The 16,878-nt window shown below is 34.8% G+C and overlaps 1 protein-coding gene and 1 pseudogene across 2 annotated transcripts in view; one reads left to right on the top strand and one right to left on the bottom strand.

The window, feature by feature from the left end:
* DDX46 (DEAD-box helicase 46) overlaps positions 1 to 15,750 on the bottom strand; it is a 38,739-nt gene extending 22,989 nt beyond the window's left edge. Inside the window, exons 1-12 of one of the 2 annotated variants that reach the window (XM_033096555.1) lie at positions 15,599 to 15,750; positions 14,714 to 14,896; positions 13,214 to 13,357; positions 11,296 to 11,392; positions 9,295 to 9,460; positions 7,582 to 7,733; positions 6,703 to 6,816; positions 5,954 to 6,119; positions 5,106 to 5,226; positions 4,342 to 4,517; positions 3,300 to 3,421; positions 1,569 to 1,647 (exon numbers count right to left, since the gene is read on the bottom strand). In XM_033096555.1, coding sequence (XP_032952446.1) covers positions 1,569 to 1,647; positions 3,300 to 3,421; positions 4,342 to 4,517; positions 5,106 to 5,226; positions 5,954 to 6,119; positions 6,703 to 6,816; positions 7,582 to 7,733; positions 9,295 to 9,460; positions 11,296 to 11,392; positions 13,214 to 13,357; positions 14,714 to 14,896; positions 15,599 to 15,615 — 1,537 coding nt within the window. In that variant the 5' untranslated portion in view covers positions 15,616 to 15,750. The remainder of the gene's footprint in view (positions 1 to 1,568; positions 1,648 to 3,299; positions 3,422 to 4,341; positions 4,518 to 5,105; positions 5,227 to 5,953; positions 6,120 to 6,702; positions 6,817 to 7,581; positions 7,734 to 9,294; positions 9,461 to 11,295; positions 11,393 to 13,213; positions 13,358 to 14,713; positions 14,897 to 15,598) is intronic. The other variant, XM_033096557.1, reaches the window with a different exon arrangement.
* Positions 15,751 to 16,748: 998 nt separating this feature from the next.
* LOC117017136 (uncharacterized) lies at positions 16,749 to 16,878 on the top strand (annotated as a pseudogene).

The following is a 16,878-nucleotide window of genomic DNA, read 5'->3' as shown; positions in this document are numbered from 1 at the left end:
ATAATGTCTTAATCTAATGGCAAATACTTTCTGACAATGGGTATAATGAGGCCCTTTAGTTTGTCAAACTCGTCTCTTGCATACCATCATAGGGCCTGAAGAACCTGTAAAATTCAGAAAACAGCCCTCTCCAAAACACATCATAAAACTAAGACTGAGATGAAGCATCGAGCCACATCAGCCATTATCTGACAGCATCACCTAGGAAAAAACATATTAGAGATTACAGCGTATGTGTGGAAAGCAAGTTCCAGTGCTAACTACTTCAGACGCAGAAAACCTCTTTATATTACTTAATAACCTACTTCCATATACATAAAAACTTCTAATTAGGCATGTCAGAACATTAATGAGAAGCTATGCAACATCATTAGGTAAAACATTACACAAAAACTAAGTACCAAATGTATTACGTAGATACATTTTTCTATACAAAGATACAAATCCAATTTTATTAAGTACTTCCACAGGTTTAAATAAATACAACAGGCTTCTTAGCCAGTGAAAATTAAATATATACACAGGAAACCCTTTCTAAAGAATTAACACAAGCATTTCTACCAACTGTTGAATCAATCACCTGGCAAAAACAGGTACAGTTATTAAATATAAACCAAAAAGACAGGTAAGGGAAAAAGATAAAATTAATCAAGATGAGTTTCAGGAGACTTAATGCAGCATTGAGAAAAAACAAGGGATTATTTCATCAATATTCAACCCAAAATTTTTCATATGCTATACAAGCACAATTACTTAAACAATTTCGATGTCACTTTACCAACTTCATGTAGAATTAGAAATAAATGAATACAGAAATTCAAGCAGAATGCTATTAGAAACATGCATTATTCATAGTTTTTAATACTCCATTATGTATATACTGACTACTACAATGGAAACCTTTGAAAGTATTTTCTTCAAAAAATAGAAATAAGCCCAAATAAATGTTTTCTGATAGTTAAGTATTCCATACTAACATTTGCAGCTCCATGTAATTTTGCAAGGTTGGGAACAGCATTAAATTACCTACCTTTGATGGTTTAAGTCTCGGAAGCCCAGTTCTATAAATCTTGAAGGGCCTTTCTCCACAGAAGTTAAATAATGTCAACAGTTTAGTAACAGTTTTGATAATAATAATTTAACAAAGCACACATTTGAGCTAAAAATATGCAGTACTACAAAAGATAAAATTTCTTGAAGCTGCAATATCTTAATTTATCCAGTACTATAAGAAAATACCAGCACCTGTGGAAAGTCTAAATTTTACAATAAAAAAAAGATTATCTCCCCACTTTATTAAAAGGAAAATTAGGCCAAAAGTGGATTAAAAATCCAGGTAAAGCACTAAAAAGATCAGGTGGAGTTACTTCTGAAAAGAAATTTTAATTTAAAATGCAAAAATATTATGAACACTTGCAACAACAAGCTTGTTACAATACAAATCTTAAGATATTACAGCTTTAAGAAGAAATGTAGAAACCCTTTGGTGGTTTCTTGTATCTGCTTTAACAAAAATGAACAAAATTTTAAAAGGGAGAAAAGAAAACAAAAAAGTACCCCAGACTTACCACTGTTAGCTGCTAACATGTCAATCATTCGACCAGGTGTACAAACAATAATTTCAGCACCTCTTTTCAGCTCAGCAATCTAATGAAAAAGAGGAAATTTTATAGTCTATTTGTCAGTAGTGCTTATTTAAAGAGATTTGAAAATACTGACTGCACGGGGTCCTTGCACAGCTCCATAAAGTAAGACAGTGAGATCTGATTAGAAGACTCCAAGCTTCCTGCTTAATTCTTTGGAATGCTGGAGCACTACTAAAGGAATACGTAGTGGCAACATGGTGCTGTAACTTAAAAAATCAATGAAAACCAAAGATTTTTACCAATTTTAATTTGACACAATCCCTCAAAACCAAGAAAGAATGTGAGAGCAATAAATGAAGCAATTATAGGATCAGTGTTTTGCAAAATGAGCGTTGTTTCCATTAGTAAATTACGAAATCAGTAAGTAACAACCAACATTTTAAAAATGAAAGAGAATGAAAAATATTAGGATAGGTTAGGCATCATAAAACTTTTGTTTGACTTCTATATAAAAATATTATGCATGCATGTACCAGGTTATTTTGCAAACGTATTTCTTACTCTGGGCTGTGGTCAAAAAAATTGACAAAGATAAACTTAGAAAACTAAGTTCAAGTGTTTAAAATAGGATTGGGATAACAGCAGCATATTCCCAAAGTGTATTCTAGAACCTAAGAACACTAGTCCTCAGAAAGGGTTCTGTGATGAAGTAAGTTTAGAAAATGCCATTTAATTTATCCCATTTTTCTAGCATCACAATATACATTCACTTATTAAAGACTAAGAAGTCTTGCAAGAAAGAAACCTGTTTTAACTTTGTATAATCTAACATTTCCAAAACTTATTTGATCATAGAACCCAGTTTTTTTCCTTCTACTTAAAGGAAAATACCCAATGACTACCACTCTTTAAAAGACACTTGTAGATATGTCAAACTAAAGAGAGTGAATGAAGGTATGTTTAAACAATTCTTGCTAAAATTATTTAACAATACAGATGAAACTCTGAAATTAATGCATTTCATTCATCTCCACCTTTCAAAGATGTCACATGGATTAGAGAAAATAAATGCTGGTCCAGGAATCAGAAGACCTAGGCTCTAGGACAAACAACATCTTGTTAACCTATCTTCAGTCAATTTACTTAACCTTTTTGAACATTTCCTTATCGTAAAATGGAAAAAAATATCTGCCTTCCTTGAGTAAAGAAAGACAAAGAGGAACAGGAAAGCAAAGGTACAAGAATGACTCAAAAATTCCAAAATGTGACGTTTACATAATTCATTCTTACTATTATTTTCATACCTCATATTTTTTAAGATTTTAGAAGCAATCACTATACAAAACATTAAAACAAAAAGTCACTTTTACATTATTAAATTACTCAATTTAAGAATTAAAAAACTGGGGCAGGCAGATGGCTCAGTTGGTTAGAGCGTGAGCTCTGAACAGCAGAGCAGGTTGCCAGTTCGATTCCCATGTGGGCCAGTGAGCTGTGCCCTCCACAATTAGATTGAAGGACAATTGCTTTGAGCTGATGGGCCCTGGAGAAACACACTGTTCCCCAATATTCCCCAATTAAAAAAAGAAAATAATTAAAAAATTGGGGGGCAGCCAGTTGGCTCAGTTGGTTAGAGCACAGTCCTCATAACACCAAGGTTGCCAGTTCAAAAAAAAAAAGAATTAAAAAGCTGGATATTCCTTTTATAAATACCTGCTCACTGATTCCTGTTCCTCCATAAACACAGACCACTCTAAGTCCCAAGGTCTTCGAAAACTTCTTACATTCTTTAGTAATCTGTAAAGCCAGTTCTCGAGTTGGAGTCATGATGACAGCTGAAAAGATAAATATGTCAAAAGCCTAACCACCAAAATTCTTGAGACTATGCTTTAAAGTGTTAAATTTAACCTCTGCAATACAGTTTAGATCTCTTAGTCTAATTTTTGTTTTGTTTTCTGCACCTCTGAAAACCCTATTTCAAAAGCTTTATAATAGTAGAGACTGTGGTGAAGGACAATTTTTAAGTAGACTTTAAGGACATGCTATAGGAAGATAAATCAGAGTTAAATGCCTACTCAACCTTCAAGAAAATACTTGGTTGAAAAGAATGCAAATCATTCTCAACTGCGAATCACAGAGCAAAGATAATCAAGCAACTCACTGTGCTGATGAGCCATTCCACTGCTTCCAGAAACAACCTTGGTCTGAGGGGCACAGACAGGAGAAATATACTGTGCCCTCCACTGCCAAGAGAGGAGCTGGCAACAACTTTCCAAAACCCTATTCAACTTTGCAGAACAGATCTCTGCCAAATGAATGACGAAATCTGAATCTGAAGACCTAATCCTGAATGAAATGCTGGCACTATAGCCTTTTAAGGCCAAAAAACGGAAAACAAATTTCCCTACAATCCTCTATGTTGAGTTTATAGATCCACTGATACTGGTATAAGAACAAACCTCAACATAAATAGATAGATGCACAAGGAGTCTACCTGCCGAGTCAGAGTTTAAAAATTGAGCTGTGCCAGGAGAGGCTGTTTTTGTACTTCTGAGATGTCACTCCAGAGCTCTGAAGATTCTCACTCCACCTGCTGGTAAGGGGAAATCAGCCCCAAAGTGCCAAATTGATAGAGGAAATGTACATAAAGACATCTTTATTGTTATAATAAGAACAATATAAAGTATCAGGTCTTTCTGATTAACTGACAACAAAATTGTTATCTGTAAAAATAGTTTAATGAAAGGAATTGTACCTATTGGCCCCTCTCCTTCTTCTAATGACCTCTGATCCATGATGTGTCTAAACATGGGCAACAGAAAAGCAATGGTCTTTCCGCTTCCTGTCTTAGCAATACCAATCAAATCTCGTCCAGACATTATAGCAGGAATCGCCTGGGTTTGGATTGGTGTGGGCTTTTCATAGCCATGCCTTAAAAAGCAAACCAAAAAAAGACAAGGTAAAGGTTGAGATCTCTGGAGCTCTCAAAGTTCCAGAAGAATAAGGTTTTCCAAAATGTGGTATATCCAAACAGTGAAATACTATTTGGCAAAAAGGAATAAAGTACTGAGACATTCTTTATCACTGATGAACTTTGAAAATATTGTGCCAAGTAACAGTCACAAAAGACTACACTTATATTTATAAGTGTAAATATGAAATGTTCCATTTATATGAAATGTCCAGAATAGACAAATCTATAGACAATAGAGTAGTGGTTACCTAGGGTAAGAAGAAGGGAGAAGAATGACTACTAATGGTTATAGGTCTCTTCCGGGGATAATGAAAATTCCAAAACTAGATTATGGTGAGAAGTGTATAACTTCATGAATACACTAAAAAATCATTGGGTTGTACACCCAATAGGATAAATTTTACGTTATTATATAAATTTTCTCAATAAAACTGTTTAAGAAAAAATATACAAGTTTTTTTATTAGAGTAAAAATGTAACCAAGGGAGAAATTTGTGTGAAAGTAGCAAGACTTTGAAAAATGTGGACATTTACTACCCACTTACTTTTTGAGAGAATTTAAGATCTTCATGGAAATTCCACACTGGACCCAAGATTTAATTGGTTTGGGGCAACCTTTTCCCTTGACAATAATGCCCTCCATTTCCAACCGAAATACATTCACCTCTACAAAACAAAATTCAGATTAAAAATTCTTAATAGTTGTTATATTAGCGCTTTCTACATTTCAATTAGGCATGGTAAGGTTAACAATCTTCAAATCTTTTTTCTTTTCTTTTTTTTTTTTCTTTGTGCTACCAAAGATTATTTCATAGAAAAGCTTTAGGAGAAACCATTAAACAGCTCAGAGAGATAGTTAAAGCAATTACTGTTGCAACCAACTGAGAACAAAAAGAAGTATCCCAAGTTCTATAATTTGACTTTTATTTTGTCCTAAATTGTAATAGCAATAAAAGAACAATGATTGACAAGTAACATAACCACTTCTTCTCCAAGTAAGAGTTGCCCAGATTTTCCTTATTCTACCATTACACAGGTTCACATCGGTTCCTAACTCTCAAATCCCAGAAGGAAAAGGCTAACAATATTTTATTTGCTAACTTCACATGAAGAATATTTTCAACCCTAAAAAATATCAACTACGTGAACCAAACTACTTTTTACTTATTTTTTTAGTATGAATACTTCCAAAAACACACCGATTCCTCACATCTCCGAATCTCTGCAGATTATTTTCCCACTGTCTAGAATGATTTCTCACCTTCCAGGTCCCTCTCCAGGCAAATTCGCCCTACTCCAGCATCAACTCACATGCCTATGCATGTTCCTCCCAAAGAGAAGTGTATTCTCCTCTGTTCTCTTAATAACCAATAAATGAATAAAAGAATTTTACCCTCTTGAGACATTTTTGCTAGTTCTGGAACTTCAACATAAAAGTTTTTCCTGAATGGTTCATATTCAATTTTTCCATGATCTACTGGTTCTAGAAGCTTTCTCTGTTTGGTCTGATACCCTGTAAGGGCTGTCTGAAGATCAACTTCTTCCTCCTCTGAAGAATACTATAATTAAAAAAAAAAAAAAAAAAAGAAAGAAAGAAAGAAAAGAAAAAAGCAAAGAGTTAAATCCATTACTATTTTCTCTTTATGGGAAGCAATATTCCTGGATTTTAAAATCACCCTCTCCTAGAAAATATGTCTTGACTTTTACTTTTTCACTTCATGAATTTTTTAACTTAGTTTTTTTTTCTTTTCCCTTACAGAAAGTGACGATAATATAAAGTTCAAAGAATAATTCTAATATGGCTTTAATGAAGTTTCGCTATAGTTCTTGCTACTGAAATCTTTACAATGCATGTTAACAAGAAATTTAATTCATTCTGTCACTTCATTTCTTCTCTCCCTATTTTATGTCTCACATGAGCTGATGAAGGCCAAGGGGAATTAAAAAGGGGGCATACAGCAAGAGATCCAAAATGTCAGAATGTTCTACCTACTGGATATTCAAACACAAAGCTGTTGAGAACAGCAAGAATTCCTCCTAATAGTAGTCTGCATAACTGAAAAGCACATCTGCATTAATGCGTTCTAAAAAAATACTTCTAGGGTAGTATCATGAACAAAGTCAAAATTAATGAAGAATTACCTCCATGGCATCTTGGTCATTCTCCATCAGCTCACCTTTCTTCTTATCAGAATCTACGACTGCTTTTTTGGTTGTCACAACAGTGACAACTTTTGTGACCGTTGGCCCAGACTTCTAAAATAAAAAATATAAAATACTTTGCAAAGTTGAAACACAAATTATATGCCAACTGACACACAATGATAACTGTCACAATTTATAATTCAAATTAACTTATTAGTAGCAACTTAATTAACAAACACACAAAAAGTCTGCTTTCTCTTTGTTTAAATTGTAAAATGTAATACAATCACATTATTTTATAATACATTAACATATATGTAGTTTATTGTATAATATGTAATTTTATATAACATTATGCAATATAATTTATTTTAAAAATACTACTAAACAGTACTTTTCACTCATTTGACAGGCCAGACACTGTTCTGGGAGCTCAGGATAAATCAATAATCAAAATAGGTAAAGGTCACTGCTCTTGAGCTTTTATTTTAGAAAAGGGACAAACAATAAACATGAGAAAAAACTAAACTATATAATTTGTCAAAAGGTAATAGATGTTTTTAAAAAACAGACTAGAGTAAAAGGGATAGGAGTATGAAAGATGGAAGTGCTAGAGAAGTTCGGAGAGGACCTATTGAAAAAGCAACAAGTAAGCAAAGCTACTGAACAAAAATGATGATGGTAAGGTTGACTTTTGAAAGAACGTTTACAGTTAAAATACACTAGCATTTCTGGTACTCAGAAAAGGTATTGCCATTTCTGAGATGGGGGAGGAAACAAAAACATTAAAAAGTCATGCAAGTAAGTAGAGGTCAATGCACAATGAAATCAAATTATCCAATTAGGAATATAAACCTTTAAAACAAAATTCCATACCTTTTCATTTCCCCCACCACCTTTCACACTTCTCATATTAAACTTTTTTACTTCCTCTTTCACTTCTTCCATGTAAGCATCTAATGGATCTAACTCCTCATCCTCCATTTCATTGCCTTCCTTTTCAGCTTCTCCAGGATCATCTTCATCATCTAAAATATTAGAAAACATTTTCTTTGTATATGTTTCAAAAGAAAATACTTCACAATCAGACCCCACCCCACCATTCTAATCTTTTCTCACTATCCAAACACCCTCCTTTCCAATTAACCCAGGCACAATGCAGTTCAAATACTTACACTTTGAAGTTTTTAAATCAAGCATGTATTAGTTTTAAATAATAATGATACAAGAAACAAATTACAATACATTATAAATTATTCAATTGAAAAGAGGTGGAAAGGTTAATTATGCCTAAAAAATGATGTCCAGTATTAAATCTTACACTACTAGAAGCAGAACTAAAAACTTTGCTAAATTTATTTTTCTTTCAATTACTTTTCTTTAAACCACAGAAGAAAGATAACAGAAAAAAGATAACACATTCTTAATTCAAGACAATCTTATCTTTTTTTACATAAGACATCATCACCAGTTAGATACAAACCAATTCATCTATTTAACCACTTTGGAGCATTCTGTGATTTCACAGAAATTTTCTCAGAAAATGGAGCAAAATTCCATTTTCTTATAAAACTCCACATTCCTCCTCTTTATTAAAACTTCAAAAGTCAAAATCAGATATGGGAAATGTTTCTGTTGTAAGTCATTAAAAAAAAAAAAAAAAAAAAAATCAGAGAAAAGACCTGAAAAACATGCCTTTAATTTACCCTCATTACTAACATTCTTACTTGTAGTAAAAACTAAAAAGCTATTTACTGACTATGCTCATAAGCACCCAACTCTCCAGTCTAAACTCAGTAATCCTTACTAAACACTACTCTACAATTTTAACATAAATATTAAAAGGGGCATTTAAAACCCCCATATGAATCCAACAATTCCAGTCCTAGGTATATACCCAAAAGAACTAAAAGCAGGGACTCAGATCCTTCCACACCAATATTCACAGCAACATTAGCCAATATTCACAGCACAATAGCCAAAAGGTATAAACAACCCATATATCCAACCACAGATGAATAGGTAAATAAAATGTGGTATATGCATACAATGGAATATTATTCAGCCATAAAAAGAAATGAATTCTAATACATGCTACAACACGGATGAACCCTGAAGACATTATGCTAAACATAAAAGGACAAATAAGCTAAAAAAAGAAGCTAAAAAGGAAATAACCTAAACACAAAAGGACAAATATTTGTGATTCCACTTTCACGAAGTATCTAAAATAAGCAAATTCATAGAGGAAGAAAGCAGAATAGAAGTTACCAGCGATGGGGGGTTGGAGGGGGAGGGACGACCATAGGATGGGGAATTATTATTTAATGGGTATAGAGTTTCTGTTTGGGATGATGAGAAAAAGTTCTGGAAATGGATGGTGGTGATGGTTGCACAACACTGTGAATGTACTTAATGCCACTGAATTGTTCACTTAAAAACAGTTAAAATGGTAAACGTTATGTTATGTATATTTTTTCCTACAATAAAAAGGGGCCTTAAAAATCCCAATAAGAAATATTATTGATAATTCTTGAATATTCTACACATGAATTGTTATTAGGCTATTAGTCTAACAAATGAATATACCATCATCATCTTCTAAACTCCATTTTTTCCCTTGTTTCATCTCTTCAATTTCCTTTTTCAGTTCCCCTATGTTTTCCATGGCCTTTTTGCGTTGCTCTTCTCGCCATTTTTCTACTCTTTCTTTTCGTTTTCTCATTTCTTCTTCTAGCTTATTTTGGTCAAAGTTCTTGGGGGAGAAAAAACAGAGAGGAAAACAAGGATTAACAATTTTACTCCAAGTGACATTTCAAATAATTTCTCCGAAGTATAAAAAAGGGGAAAAAAATAGATGTATGTGCAAACTCCTATAGTTAGACCAGATTAAGATCACACATCTTTTAACTATATCCACAAATATACCAGCAAAATGAAATTACAAAAATAGCTTCAACTAAGAAAATACGAAGACAGACTTCAAACTCCATAAATTAATCTTTTAGTTACAAGCAATATGCACACATGAATTCCATTTCTTCCTCAAAGCAGAAACTAAATGATCAAGCTAAGTTCCCTAGTTATTAGTTATTCTCAACTTTAAATCCTCAAAACTCCTCCAAGATTGCCTCAATGAAAACCAATTTTTCAACACGACTAAGAAATTTTGGTCTTCCAACCTTTATGTCTAAGTTTCTTAGAAACAGCCAATCTAAAGCCTTTATCAATATTTATTAATAATACTCTTAAGAGGAGATAGCAAATCATTTTCACAATAATCAGGGACTTAAAGATTAAGCATTATAGAAATCAAAAGTTTACATGTTACCATTATAGATACGAATGGCAATATACATGTAAAAACAGTCAAAGAAAGTATTACAAAATTGTAATGATGATAGTGTTTTAAGCACCTGGGATTATAGAGAATTATTTCTGACTTCCCAAACAGCTCATCATACGGTTATATGATGCATGTATTTTAAAAATAAATTTATTTCTTAAACAAAAAAGCTTTGCTCCTGAATTTATATTCTTTATAATAATTCCATCCTCTGTAAAGATGAGCTTATGTGCTTTTCTTTTTTTCCAGGAAGCTTATGTGCTTTTCTCAAAGTCATCAAGTCATTCAACAGAAAAAATTGGATCAGAACCCAGACCCCCGCTCAGACTTCTCCTGCTGTATCTTTTCCTAGCTACCCGGCTCAGCAAGCAGGTCCCTTAAAAATAAAAAACACTAAAAAAATAGAACACAGAATAAAACAAGAAGTAACACTACAATGTATTCTAAAATAGGCAAAAGATATGAGTAGGCAATTCAAAAAAAGTGCAAATAGTAAATAAACTTAAAATGCATTATGTATATATGAATTTATATTGTGTTCATAGCATTTGAAACCATTCATTTAAAGACATGCAACTCAAACTAACAAGATACCAATTACCTCCTATTATATTGGTAAAAGTTAAATTTTGAAATCTCATGTTGGCAAGTAAGTATGGAAACAGACATTTTCGTATATCTATATCTTAAGTCAATATATACAACTTTTTGGGAGGGCAATTTGATACTATTTATCAAAATGTTAAATATTAATATACATACCTACTGATAAAGCCATTTCACTGATACCAATTTACCTTAAGCTACATTCACAAAAGGGATGTGTATAGGATTAATGCACCACTGTTCATAAATGCAGACTGGAAACAATCTAAATATCCATCAAAGGTGATCTTTCTACCTTGTTTCAACAGAACATATGCAGGCATTAAAAATAATGAGCTTTATCTATATATACAGCTACAGAAAGATCTCTAATATATAACAAATAAAAACAGCAAGGTGATCTTTTTCTAAGGTGGATGGTATACTGCTGCTTATTATTCTTAAGACCTTATATATTGATAAAATAATTTATAATTTAAACATGAACAAAAGCAAGGTACAGAATGGTGTCTATGGTAAGTTCATATTTTGTAAGTAAAAACAGATAATGTGTATAGATATACAACTTTTTTTTGGGAAAAAACTTTCTCAGGGGACAACTTATTATTTTATAAGATTATTTATCTTAGTAAACATACGCCAGCATCTTTTTCTTTTTCATCCTCCTTGTCATCTTTGTCTTTTTTCTTCTCTTTAGAACTTTCCCCACTATCTGTTTTCTCTTTGGACTTAGATCTACCAAAAAAGAGAGAAAAAGAAAGACATCATCTATTTGGGCTTGGAAACATTCATTTTAAAATACTTTTATGGACTTAAAATTTACGTTTCAGTAAGAAATAAACTTCTAAGAGTCAACTGCATTTTTATATTCCACTAATAAACACTGTGAAAATATAATGAAAAATTAATGCCATGACACTAATTGCAAATATTAGACACTAGGAAATTCACCTCCAAAAACTGGACATATCCTATAAAAATTATAAAATTTAAAGAGAAGAGGTAAAATTTAACAAATGAAGAAATATACCAAGACGTTAATATTCTACAAGATAATTTCTACATGTAACATTTGAAATCCCAATAGGCTTGTATTGTTGACCCTATTTACGATTTCTTAAAATTAATAAAATTTAATTTTAATGCAATCAAATTAGTCGATCTTTTTTTCCCCTTAATGATAAGTGCTCTTTAAAGTACCTTAGGAATTCTTCCAGATTTGAAGAAAATACCCAGAGGTAAATAAGATATTCTCTAGTATAAACATGTAAAAGGTTTATAGTTTCACCATCTGATTTGGTCTTTAATCTGCACGGCAATGGTTTTTGTGCACAGGATGAGGCAGGCAGTCCGATTTCATTCTAAGACACCAAATGTCTGTGGCACCATTTGAAAAAACCTTTTCCCGCGGATCATAATGTCACCACTGTCTTTTAAGAAATAACCATATATATATATGTGTGTGTGTGGATCTGTTTCTGGGCTCTCTATATGGCTCCACTAATCTGTCTATCCCTACATTAAAACTACACTATCTTAATTTCTGTAACTTTATACAAGTGTTGGTGACTTGTTCTTCAAGAGCGTTTATGTCCCTTGCATTTTAAATTTTATAATCACTTTGTCAAACACTTTTCTATTCATGCCTGCTAAGAACTTCTAAACATGAATATATATGTTGAATAAAATAACCATGATTTTTCTCCTTTAATCTTATTAATATAGAGTATTACACACTACTGATTTTCTAATGTTAAACCAATCTTCCATTCCTAGAATAAGTCCAACTAGCTCATGACTGCTACCTTTTTTTATATGTTGTTGGAGTTAGTATGCTAATCTTTATGTTTAGACTGAATATATATATGCGTATATATTCAGAAAAGTGAATAAACATGTAAAATACCCAATGGGTATTTTACACTGACCTTGGTAAAATAAAAATAAAATTTATAAAGTAAAATAAACAACCTGGGGAAAATACCCATGACTAATATGAAGACTAGACAGAAAATAGATACAAGTCGATATATCAACAATCCTATGACACCACTTTAAAAACAACAGGCAAAGAACAAATCACTGACAAGAGAAATATAAAGAGTAAACATTTCTAGCAGACATAAATAATATCTCAAATAGAAACGTACATTTAATTTACACAAAGTTCACCCATCCAGAATAGCCATTCAGCAATATATACCAAGAGTTAAAGTTATTTGTCAGTCAATGTAAGAAATACTAAAAAAATAAATTCAAAAGAAAAAACATAGTTCCTACAGAGATGTTTATAAAATATATTTCTGACAATTAACGATAGGTATTAAGTAATGGAACAATGCATTATGAGTGTTAAAACTAACAAAATCTAGTATTTTCCAATTGAACTGTCTAAGTTTTAAAATCTATTAAAATAAAATTCAGCCAACAGTTCATGGTAGGAGCCAAATTCAGTAATTATTTTTAAAGATTTTTTTTTTTTTTTTAATAAATGGAAGGAATGGAAGACAGTCAGTTCCCACCCTGCGTGGCAGATACACCCAATTGTAACAGTACCTGTTTTCAGCTTTCTTGCTTTTGTTGCCAGGACTCGAGGACCTGGATCGCCGGCCCCGGCTTCTGCTCCTAGAGCGTCTCCTGTCTCGACTTCGAGATCTTCTCCGCTCTCGACTTCTGTCTCTCTCTCTACTTCTGGAACGTCTGAAAGACGGACACTTTTCATAAATTCTATGATCAAGGGGAATTATTTCAGATCATGGTTCTGTTCCATGTTGAAAGAAGCTTCTCACGTTTCAACATTATGAAAGGCAGAGATTTCAATTAACTATCAAACCAGCCAAAGAGGGAACAAATAATACCAATTCTTACCAGCGGTCAATGAAAAAAAATGAAGACACTAACTTCAAAATGATGTTTATTGAAAAACACAGCAAATGTGTAATGATAGCTATTTGAAATCCACAGCTTATAGTAGAAAATCTAAATTTCAAAGATAGCCTAAACCTAAGTATAAGCACGGACAAAATGGGGCTGTGGAACAATCGGAGAAGAAGATGAGGAGACAAGAATATCAATCCTGACCCTGCTAACTAGTGGCATGACATAAAGCGGATCAACTCTGGGTCTCAGTTTCCTCATCTATAAAACATGGACACTTCACGAGATAATCTCAACATCCTTCTTGCCCTAAAATTTTGTGATTCTACTTTCACACCAAAAAAGTCAAAGAACAAATCTTAAGTGACCAATTTCAGTTGTTAAAAGTACTTAACTGAACAGTATGAAAACTGTTCCTGGGACCACATAATATGAAATTGAGTAAGTTAGCACTACCCACGTTGTCAAGGGTCAGTATTTTCCCTGACTACTGTTTTATAATACTTTTGCAATCTCTCCTTCCAATGTTTGAAAAAAATAAAGTCAAAGTTCTTTCTGTGATCAGTTCACAGCATCTGTACAACTTTGACTTCTTTCCTATTTTAATGAAAAACTGTATTAGCAAATTTTTTTGGTGAGGGAGGATTATTTGAAGACTATTTTTCTCCCCCAGAAAGGTTATAGCTGCTTGACTGGTGCAAGAACTAGGTAACCAAGTAAAAGTAAAATAAAAATTAGGTTTAAATCTAAAACAGTTCTTTAAAATAGTTTCAAACAGTAAGCAGGGACTGGAGATGGCTCTGCCCTGTTTCCTTCTGTCGGCTTCAGTGGCTGCTCTGAACACAGTGGTCAGCTCTCTTGGGACAGAATTAGAATAGAATCCCCCTGATGGCATATTACCTTACCTTTTGCTTCTTTTTTTTTAACCTATCTCAGGGTGGGTTCAAGGGTTCTCTTTGGATTACAGAAAAGACACCCTAAAGTTTCCAAACTTAAAATAATGTTTGAGGGTCTTTATTCTAGGCAAATCACTTCTGGACCTAATCAAACAAGCTGAAGTTAAAGCAGAGGGACTGCAAAGGGACCACTAAATTCTAGTCCAAACCACACTTTTGAAGAAGCCCAATTTAGCTCAAAAGGCTCAATTTATCATGGGTCCTTTGGAGACTAATATCTTACCTCAGACGCTTCCTGTCTCTTGACCGAGATCTTCTTTTATCCCTGCTACGAGATCTCTCTCTCCTTCTATCTCTGCTTCTAGATCGTCTGTCATCTCCACGTTTACTTCTTTTGTCTGAGGGTGAGCGACTTCTAGATCGACTTCCAGAGCGTCCCCGAGATGCTGACCGCTTCCGATAGTGGCTACAACGTTAAATTAAAGATTAAGCTTGGCAAACAGCTTCTACTATATTTTATTACATTTTTCAAAAATAAGTCTCAGCAAACACTGAAAGGACTTTTTACACATAAACTTCTTTAAAATTAGGGGAATGAACCTTTCTGCTTTAGCACCTGCAGAGGGGGAAAACCTGTCTTGAAAGGGAAACAAGGACCGTAAACAAAACAGATCAAGCTCCTGCCTTTGGGCCCAAGTAGCTTGCATTCTGTAAAGGAAGAGATGACAGACAAGCAAAACAATAAATATGCAATATGCTATGTGGCGCTATGGAGACACAGATGAGAGTAAAGGAAAGAGAATTGTAAGTAGAAGGTTTGCTATTTTATACTAGAGCAGTATGGGGGGAAAATTATAGTCTATATTAAATCTAAACATAAAGATTAGCATACCGACCCCAACAACATATAAAAAAAGTAACACAATCCTGAACTATTCTAGGGGCTCGAACAGGCCGATGGCAGTGCGGAGGCAGAACCCCGCGCCAGTCACCAGCCCAAGTACAGCCACTTCTTCACCAGGGTCCCCCAGCCCCTCCAGTGGAGTCGGGTAGAGCTGGCCGCACGTGGGGCTGGGCCAGGCCTAGTCCGGCGGCCCCCTCAACTCCCGCCTCTCCCCCCACTCCAAGGAAGCCGCTGGCCCGGGGCCCGCTCGCCGCGCCGCCTCACCGTGACTCCCGGCCCATGCTGCCGGCCGCGGGAAAGCGGCGCCCTTCCGGACGACACGCAGCAGAAACGTACAAAGGAGAGGGCCGTGCTGCCCTCCGCCTGTTGGGCGAGTAGGAGGACTAAGTGGTGCAGTGGCAGCAGCAGCGGCAGCAGCAGCAATCCGAGTGCGGCCAACGAAAACAGGACGTGCTGGCGCCGGCGGCAGAAGAAAGGAAAAGGCGCGCCGGAAACTGCTGCCTCCTCACAGCGCCGCCTCTCGGCTGGAGGCCGCCCCGCGCCGGCCGCGCCGAAACGAAGATGCGATGCCGGGGCTTTTCCAGCTCCGCCACTGCAGGCCCCGCACGTTGGTGCCGTGGGGGGCGGTGCCTCACCCTCGCCGGCGCTGGGAGGGTCTTTCCTGCAAGGTCCACGGAAGGGCCACGTGCATCCCCAAGTTGTCTCAGGACGTGTACTGAAATCCACCTTAACCTGCGCTAAGTGATGATACAAACATCTCTATTTACTCTCATTCATCCATTCATTCATTCATTTATATATGTTGGTATGTGTGGGGCATGTGCTAATTCCCAGCAAGCTACCGTCTAGTGGGGGACATAGACATTACTAAAAGCACAAGCAGATGTACTACAACAAGAGATTCTTCAGTAGCAGAGGGGTTCAGAAAAAGAGTTCCCTGAGGAAGTGACTTTGAGGGGAGATTTGAAGATTGAGTAGGTGTAACTTGGTGGAGAAAAGGAAGAACTGAAAATACATTTGCAAGATTATAATGGTTGTTAACATTACCTGAGCTTGGAAGCTTTAAAAATGCAGACGTGTGTGTTCCATCCTGATATTCTGATTTAATTGCTCTAGAGTGCTGCCTGTGCATTGGAAATTTTCAAGCTTCCCAGGTGATTCTGAAATATACTCAAGGTTGAGAACAACTCACCTAGTGGGACATACACTGAAATGTTTCCTTCTAGCAAAAAGCTATAATGGAGTTGGGGAGAGGCTCTCATTTACTTTACGTACCTACATACTTTTACTTTCTTACACCTAAGGATGATAGAAAAGTTCTTGATTCTGACAGTCGTTGCATGGATGTATACATTGTCAAAATGCATTGAACTGTTTATTTTAAAATGGTGTGTTTTACTGTATGTAACATTTAAGCTTTGCACAGTGGCAGTATCATACCCAATGAGGTTTATCCGAGGCGTGATTACTGCTAATTAAAATTTACCTCAATACCTTTGATTTTTAGAAAAATGAAACCAAGAAGTTAAGACTCCAAGATGAGT

The sequence above is a fragment of the Rhinolophus ferrumequinum genome, chromosome 24, assembly GCF_004115265.2.
Source record: "Rhinolophus ferrumequinum isolate MPI-CBG mRhiFer1 chromosome 24, mRhiFer1_v1.p, whole genome shotgun sequence".
NCBI classification, from domain to species: Eukaryota; Metazoa; Chordata; class Mammalia; order Chiroptera; family Rhinolophidae; genus Rhinolophus; species Rhinolophus ferrumequinum.
The sequence above is the reverse complement of the archived record's forward strand: the minus strand, read 5'-3'. Positions and strand labels throughout refer to the sequence as shown.